The 8,659-nt window shown below is 66.9% G+C and overlaps 1 protein-coding gene across 1 annotated transcript; it reads right to left on the bottom strand.

Annotated features, from left to right (window-relative positions):
• Positions 1–2,145: 2,145 nt before the first annotated feature.
• On the bottom strand, positions 2,146–8,588 carry CILP2 (cartilage intermediate layer protein 2; the record flags this gene model as incomplete). Its single annotated transcript, XM_041417165.1, has 6 exons — positions 2,146–4,678; positions 4,758–4,915; positions 5,015–5,123; positions 5,210–5,692; positions 6,318–6,500; positions 8,316–8,588. Coding segments are annotated over 6 exons (3,596 nt in total), but the record flags the coding sequence as incomplete, so codon positions are not given.
• Positions 8,589–8,659: the final 71 nt, after the last annotated feature.

Genomic DNA, 8,659 nt, shown 5'->3' with positions numbered 1-8,659 from the left:
AGGAGAACCCAGGATAGGGAAAATCCAGGGTAAGGGGAAATCCAGGATGGGGAAAATCCAGGAAAAGGAGAATTCAGGATGGGGAAAATCTAGGATAGGGAGAACCCAGAGCAGGGAAAATCCAGGATAAGGAGAACCCAGGATAGGGAAAATCCAGGACAATGAAAATCCAGGATAAAGAGAACCTAGGACAGGGAAAATCCAGGACAGGGAAAATCCAGGATGGGGGAAATCGAGGATAAGGAGAACCCAGGATAGGGAGAATCCAGGATAGGGAGAACTCAGGACAAGGAGAATCCAGGATAGGGAAAATCCAGAATAAGGAGAATCCAGGATGGGGAAAATCCAGGATAGGGAGAACTCAGGATAGGGAAAATCCAGGACAGTGAAAATCCAGGATGGGGGAAATCGAGGATAAGGAGAACCCAGGATAGGGAGAATCCAGGACAGGGAAAATCCAGAATAAGGAGAACCCAGGATAGGGAAAATCCAGGACAATGAAAATCCAGGATAAAGAGAACCTAGGACAGGGAAAATCCAGGACAGGGAAAATCCAGGATGGGGGAAATCGAGGATAAGGAGAACCCAGGATAGGGAGAATCCAGGATAGGGAGAACTCAGGACAAGGAGAATCCAGGATAGGGAAAATCCAGAATAAGGAGAATCCAGGATGGGGAAAATCCAGGATAGGGAGAACTCAGGATAGGGAAAATCCAGGACAGAGAAAATCCAGGAGGGGTGAAATCGAGGGTAAGGAGAACCCAGGATAGGGAGAATCCAGGATAGGGAGAACTCAGGACAAGGAGAATCCAGGATAGGGAAAATCCAGGATAAGGAAAATCCAGGATAGGGAAAATTCAGGATAGGGAGAACTCAGGACAAGGAGAATCCAGGACAAGGAGAATCCAGGCAAAAACAACACCCAGCACGGGGAGAAGCCAGGACAGGGAGCAGCCAGACTTTGGGAAGGAGGGGTTGGAACGACACCTCGCCGCGGAATCTCAGCATTCCAGGTGCCTCCTCCCTCCCTCTCCCTCCCTCTCCCTCTCCCTCCCTCCCTCTCCGTCTCCCCCCCGCCGCGCCGGCATCCGCCCGCGCTGGGATCGCATCCCGGCGGGACCGGGCCGGGATTTGGCCGCTGCTCGGGCCAAGGAACCCCCCCGGGGGCCCCCGCGCCCCCTTTGATGCTGCATCCAGCGAGAAGGGTGGAAAAAAGGGTGGAAAAATGCCGCGCCGGGGCCAGGGCGGCTTGGAGAAGGGAAATGTTGTCCCGGGTTTGGCCCCGTAAACGCCGCCTGTTCCATTACAGCATCCGCGCCTGGGACGGCGGGGAGCGGCTCGGGGGGGGTGAGACACCCAAAAATAACCCCGCTGGGGACACCCGGGTGGCAGCAGGACAGAGCCACCCCGCCCCTCAGCCCGCGGGGGTGACGCGGGGGGTGCCCAGCTGGTGGCTTGGCACAGCGCGGTGCCAGGGGGGGGCTCCGGGTGGGTCCCCCCCGCCCCGGCTGCCACGTCCCGCTGGCACCGAGCCCCCCCGGTCCCTGCCAGCCCGGCTGAGCCCGGCCCAAGGCAAACAGGAGCGGCCGGGACGGTGCTACCGAACGGGGGCAGGGCTTGGGGACAACGGGGACACGCGGGGGACACGCTGGGGACACGAGGGGGACACGCTGGGGACACGAGGGGGACACGCGGGGCTCGGCGCCCCGTGCCGGAGAAGCCCAGCAGCCAGGCGGGTGTACAAGAATTGTATATTTTGTAATAAATAATGTACAAATCCGCCCGAATCCGGGCCGGCGCGGTGGCCGATGTACCGAGGGGGTGGCACCGACCCCCGGGTGGGGGTGGCACAGCAAGGAGGGAGTTTTATCCTCCTTGTCCTTGGGGTCTCCTCCCCAAAAATCCCGATTTTGTGGGATTCGGGGATGAAACCAGCGCCCCCCCAGCTCCCGGCGCGGGCACGCCGGGGCTGCGCCGGTGGCACGGGGCAAAGCACCGGGCGAGGACCCCCTTGCCATGCCCGCCCCTGCCCCGGTTTGCCCCCACCCCCTCTTTTATTCCTTTTATTTCCATCCCGTCCGCGGCACCGCCAGCGCGGGGCTGAGCACCAAGAGGAGGCAGCGACAGCACCAGGGGGGTGGCGGGACCCCCTCCCCACGTCCCCGCTGTCCCCCGTCCCCCGCTCCGCGTGTCCCCCCAATCCTTCGGGCGTTATAAATGAGCGCGGCCAAAAGCGACGGGGAAAGGGGGGCGACAAAGCACAGCCGGGGAGGGGACACGGAGGGGACTCAGGGCTGTCCCCGCGGCCGGCCCGGTCTCCGCTGGCTGCTGGGGGTCCGGCGGGTGGCCGCGGGTCGGGAGGGGGCTCCGGAGGCGAAGTCCATCACCTCGGGGGGAGCGCGGCGCAGCTCGGAGCTCCCCATCTCCCTGCGGATGCCGGCCAGCGCCTCGGCCGGGGCGCTCAGCAGGCGCTGGAAGAGGCTCTCCCCGCCCGCCGGCCGCTCCTGGCACTCGAAGGTGACGGCCGTGCCCTCGCCCGCCCTCATCTCCCTGGAGAAGCCGTCCGAGGTGCCCGCGAAGCAGCGGCCGATGGCGATTTCCTTGGCCAGCCGCGGGTTCTGGTCCGTCACGGTGTAGATGCCGTAGTTGTGGCCCAGCGGGTCCAGCGGGGCCAGCATGGAGAAGGCCGCGGTGTGGTTGTTGTCGGCCAGCGGCGGGTGGCGGCTCAGGTAGTCCCTCAGGAGCCCGTTGACGGCCGTGCGGCGACAGCTGCCCTGGGGCACGATGGACACCAGGGTTCTGTCCGCCAGGCTCCGGTCGAAGAGCATCCCGCCGCACTTGAACTCCACGCAGGCGCCCGAGGCGTCGCCCAGCTGCGGGTCCCGCACGCTCCGGCTGTCCCGCAGCCCGTAGAGCCGGCCCCGCGTGCTGGGGTGGCTGCCCCCGACGTTGCGCGACCTCACCATGTACTCCCGCGGCCCCTCCAGCCGCACCTTGATGAAGCACGCCCGGAACTCCTGCGGGTTGGGCCACCACGCCAGGTAGTCGCCGGTCCAGGAGGCGACGTCGCTCTCCTTGAAGGGCACCACGTTGTACTCGTACTTGTCCACCTCCGCGCGGTAGAAGCGCAGGTGGTTGGCGCTGACCGGCGCCTCCTCGCACTCCCGCAGGCTCCGGTAGGAGTAGACCGGCCCGTTGTTCTCGTCCACGTTGTTGGGGTCGGGTTTGGCCACGTTGATCTGGAACGCCGTCTTCTTCAGCGCCGCGTCCTCGTGGTCCGAGCGGCGGTAGCCCAGCTTGCCCAGGTAGGGCTGCGCCACCCCCACGGCGTTGGGGTTGAGCTTGGGGCTGGAGGCCACGGCTTCCAGCTCCTCGCCGCCCAGCGTGGCCGTCACCAGGGCCGCGTAGGCGTCGGGGCGCCGGGCGTCGCAGAAGGCGGGCAGGCAGGCGCCGTTGGGGCCGGTGACGGCGCTGTCGAAGCGGCCCCAGGCCCGCGGGTTGCTGGGGAAGCCGGGCTGCGGCTCCAGGTTGATGAGGCTGACCACCACCCCTTCCAGCTGCTCGTAGGGGTTGAACTTCTCGTTGCTGTAGGCCCTGACCTTGACGAAGCAGCGGCGGTCCTCGGGCACGTCCAGGTTGAAGAGGCGCCGCTCGCGGATCTCCAGGTTGCCCACCAGGAAGGTCCTCTCCTCCCTCTTCCTCCGGCCGCCCCCGGCCGGCCGCAGCACCCCTTCCTCCTCCCACAGGCCGCTCTCGGGGTTCAAGGACCACAGCTTCATCTTCCTCAGGTGCTCGGCCATCCACACCTGCCCCGCGTCCATCCTCACCTGCACCGGCCCCGCCTGCAGCTCCGCGCCGCTGTCGCCCTCGCGGAAATCCACGGCGAACATCCCGTAGGTGCGCAGGGGCACGATCTCCCCCTCGGCGTTGGCGAAGCTCAGGTCGCTGGAGGCGGCGCTGGCCGTGCCGACGTCCCTGGGGTCCACGAAGGTGACGCTGGCCTTGACGGTGCCGTTGAAAACCTCCCCGGACGGCCGCAGGAAAACTCCAGCTGGCAGGACCAGCTCCCCGACGGGCTCGCGGCCGCCGGCCTCGCCCAGGGGGATGGCGTTGCTGCGGCCGCCGTCCAGCTCCACCGGCTCCTTCTTGCGCAGCATCTTCACCTCCTGGTACACGGCTCCTCCCCGCCGGTCGAAGGGCAGCACCTTGACGGCGTCCACCAAGCGCTGCTGGCCGTCCACGAAGCGAGTGACCAGGCGCTGCGTGTCGGGCGGCACCTCGATGGTGAAGGAGCCCTGGTAGCCGGTGAAGCCCACCTTCTTGCCCCCCAGGAAGATGTGGCCGAAGCGCAGCGGCTCCCCGGTGTCGGCCGCCGTCACCCGGCCCTGCACCAGCACCCGCGGCTGGGCGCAGGGCCCGCAGCCGCACTCGGCCACCACCTTGAGGGGCAGCACGGAGCCGGCGCACCGCACCTGCCGCAGCTCCATCCTCCGCACCCCGCAGCAGAGCCCCGGCTCCCCGCCGCACCCCGAGGGCTCCTCGGGGCCGCCGGGGCACGGCGAGGCCGGGCAGCGCCCCACGTTGTAGAAGCGGGAGCCGCCGGCGTCCTGCGGGCACTCGCTGGGCAGCTCCACCAGGCTGGGCTCCGGCTCTGCCCTGCAGCTCTGCTGGCCCTGGCCTGGGGGCACCGAGGGAGGGCAATTAGAGGGGTCAGCGGGGGTCTCGCCAGCCCGGGGGAGCCCCCCGTGCTCGCTCACCCAGCACGGTGAGCTGCGCGGGCGCCGAGCGGATGGCGCCGGCCTCGGAGCTGGCTTTGCAGTGGTAGGTGCCAGCCTGCTCCGGTGCCAGCCCCCGCAGCGCCAGGCGGCCGCTGCTGCGCTCAGCTGTCCCCTCCAGCAGCGTCCCGTTGTGGTACCTGCGGGGACAGGCGACAGGAGACAGGCGACAGGCGACAGGCTCAGCAGGGACACCGCCGCCGCCACCGCCCCCGCCCGTGCCCGCTGTGCCAGCTCACCAGTAATATTTTTGGGGCGCGGGGGTGCCCGAGGCTTTGCAGCAGAAGGTCACGTCCTGCCCGGCCTCCCGCACCCTGGCCGCGGGGTGCAGCACCATGTAGGGCTTCTCTGCAGGGGCGACAGGGGCAGCGAGCCCATGGGCACCCCCAGCTCGCCCCCCAGGGGTGCCCCCAAACCCCCCCTCGCCTCCTCACCGAGCCGCCGCAGCCTCAGGTGCGCCTCGGCCACGCCCGAGCCGTTGGTGACGATCGGTGCCAGCCCCGGGGCGAAGCCATCGCGGTGGGCGCTGATGTTGGCGGCGGGGCCCGGGCACAGCCCCGAGGCCGTGAAGCGCCCCTGGGCATCGCTGCGTGCCAGCAGCACGGGCGGGCCACCCTCCAGGTACACGCGGGCGCCCGGCAGTGCCACCCCGGCCGCTGTCACCACCGTGCCCCGCAGCGTGTGCCCGGCGCAGCCCGCGGGGGGCTCGGAGCCCTCGGGCAGCGGGGGCACCGCCGAGGGGGCACCGGGGGGGTTACCTGGGCACGGGGACCGGCGACATTTCTGCACCTCGGTGGCACGGCCGGGACACGGGGGGGTCTTGGAGGGGCGGCAGCTCCGGCGCCGGACGCGCGTCCCCGAGCGGCCGCAGCTGCGGGAGCAGGGACCCCAAGCGCCCCATTCCGTCCAGGTGGGCTCTGAGGGGACATTCCCGGTGGGAATCGGGACTCCCCCCCAAAGCCTCAGCTTGGGGTGGCCCCGTGAGGTCACCCCCGGGTCGCGCCCTCGGCAGAGCAGCCAGAGGTGGGTGGCACCAGGTGACACCAGGTGGCACCAGGTGGATTTTCACACCTGCGCCTGCTGCGGGGGCTGAGGGGGGATTCAGGGGCTTGGAGAGACCCCTGTCCTTGTCACACCCCAGTGCCACTGCCAGCAGCGAATCCGCGGCCACCTTTGTCCCCTCTCCGGCAGCTCCCAGGGACCGAGGGGCTCAGGTGCCACCCCCCCTCCCGCTGTCCCCACCCCTGCAGCCCCCAGGGACAGGCGGTGCCACCGCGGGGTTCAGGTGCCACCCCACCCTTGTCCCCACCCCTGCAGCCCCCAGGGACAGGCAGTGCCACCGAGGGGTTCAGGTGCCACCCCACCCTTGCCCCCACCCCTGCAGCCCCCAGGGACAGGCGGTGACACCGCGGGGTCTGGGGTCCCTCCCTGCCCTCCCCGACAGCTCCCAGGGACCGAGGGGCTCAGGTGCCACCCCCCTCCCGCTGTCCCCTCCCCGCAGCCCCCAGGGCCGGGCGGTGGCACCGCGGGCTCGGTGCCCACCTGGGCAGGGCCCGGCGCTGCAGGGCCGCCGCTCGGTGGCCTTGCCGCGGCAGCGGAGCTCCCGGAGCGGGGCCGGGCTGCGGGAGCTGCGGCAGCGCCGGGAGCGGCTCTGCGAGCCCCGCCTGCCGCAGGCGCTGCGCGAGCAGGGGCTCCACGGGGACCAGTGCGACCAGTAAACGTCATCTGCGGGGACACCGCGGTGACTGGAGAGCACGGGCCGGGGACGGCAGCTAAGGGGTTAAAAGGGGAAGAAAGGCCCCCCCCGTCCCACGGCCCAGGTGGGACACAGGTGGGACACAGGTGACATAAAGGTGGGACACAGGTGGGACACAGGTGACATAAAGGTGGGACACAGGTGGGACACAGGTGACATAAAGGTGGGACACAGGTGGGACACAGGAGGGGTTCAGAGGAGATACAGCTGTGCCCCAGCTGTGCCAGAGGTGGAATGCAGGTGTGACAGAAGTGACATACAGCTGTGCCAGCTGCCCCCCAGGTACCCCAGCTGCCCCAGGTAGCCCAGGTGCCCCCCAGGTGGCCGTGGCTCACCCAGCTGCCCCCCAATTGCCCCGCAGGTGCCCCCCAGCTACCCCAGCTGCTCCCAGGTGTGCCAGGTGTGCCAGGTGTGCCAAGTGGCTGTGGCTCACTGACCTGCCTCCCAGCTACCCCCCAGCCGGTCCCCAAACCCCAAAATCCAACTCCCAAACCCCAACCCCAATCCCCAAACCAGAAACTGCTGATCCTAATCCTCAAACCCCAAACCCAAACACACCTCAATCCCCAAACCCAAACCCAAAACTGCTGACCTCAAACCTAAACCCCAACTCCCAAACCCCAAACCCCAACCCCAAACCCTCACACCCCAATCCCCAAACCCAAACCCAAAACTGCTGACCTCAAACCTAAACCCCAGCTCCCAAACCCTGAAACCCCAAACCCAAACCCAAACCCAAAACTGCTGAAGTCCCTTACCTGCCGCCCTGGCTGCGTGCGGGGCTCCCAGCACCGCCAGCAGTGCCAGCACCTGTGCCAGATGTGCCACCTGTGCCACCCGTGCTGGCCGTGCCATCCGTGCCATCCGTGCCATGTGTGCCAGCGGTGCCGTCTGTGCCATCCGTGCCAGCTTTGCTGTCTGTGCCACGCGTGCCAGCGGTGCCAGCCCTGCCAGTGGTGCCATCTATGCCAGCAGTGCCATCTGTACCACCCGTGCCACCTGTGCCAGCAGCGTCAGAGGTGCCAGCAGTGCCACCAGAGCCACCCGTGCCAGCTGTGCCAGCCGTGCCAGCGGTGCCAGCCGTGCCAGCCGTGCCCGGCGCTCGGCGCTCAGTGCCGCCGCCGCGGCTCCGCCGCCGCTTTTATCGGTGCCGGCCCCGGGGCCGCTCCCGGAGCCGCCGCGGGCGCGGAGCCCGCCCGGGGATCGTGCCCAGCGCTAAAATTGGCCGCGCTGGGGAATGCGGCTGAGGGAGGGAAGGGAAACAAAAACACGTGGGGAGGGAAAAGCAAAAGGTGCGGGGGAAATGAAAATGGGGGGGATAAAATGGGGGGGGGGATAAAAATGGAGAAAAAATAAAAATATGGGGAAATAAAATAAGGGGGATAAAAGTACGGGGGAAATCAAAAAGGGGAAATAAATGTACAGGAAAAATAAAATAAGGGGGATAAAATTACAGGGAAAATAAAATAAGGGGGAATAAAAGTACAGGAAAAATAAAATAAGGGGGGATAAAATTACAGGGGAAATAAAGGTACGGGGAAAATAAAAATACGGGGAAAATAAAAACTGAAAAGTACAGGGAAAGTAAAAGTACAGGGAAAATAAAACCACAGGAAATATAAAACCTGAAAAGGCACCCGGAAAATAAAAACACGGGGAAAACAAAACTGCGGGAAAAGGGAAAAGAAGGAGCCGATTCCGCTCCGAGGGGCTGGAGGGCACTGGGGGGCACTGGGGGGCACTTCCCAGCTGCCCCCCAGCTGCCCCCCGGGAGCCCGGCTCACCCCGCGGGCACAGGAAGCGCACGTGGTAGTTGGCGCAGGCGGTGCCCGCCGGCTGCTCGCGGTGCAGGCAGCGGAAGCCGCGCGCGGGGCTGGCATGGACCACCTGGCCCAGCGCCGCGGGCAGCTGCCAGCCCGTGCTGCGCGCCTCGATGGCCACGGGCCGGGCGCACACCCGGTCCCCGTAGTAGAACCTGATGGCCGCCAGGCTCTCGTGGTCACCGTCCCCGCCCGGGTGGTCGATGTTGAACCACGACGTCCACACGGCGCCTTTGCCTGAGGGGGAGGCGGGGACGGCTTGGGGACAGATTTGGGACAGATTGGGGACAGATTGGGATGGTTGGGGA

The sequence above is a fragment of the Onychostruthus taczanowskii genome, unplaced genomic scaffold, assembly GCF_017590055.1.
Source record: "Onychostruthus taczanowskii isolate IOZ18803 unplaced genomic scaffold, ASM1759005v1 scaffold106, whole genome shotgun sequence".
Classification (NCBI taxonomy): Eukaryota; Metazoa; Chordata; class Aves; order Passeriformes; family Passeridae; genus Onychostruthus; species Onychostruthus taczanowskii.
This window is presented reverse-complemented; position numbering and strand designations above follow the sequence as displayed.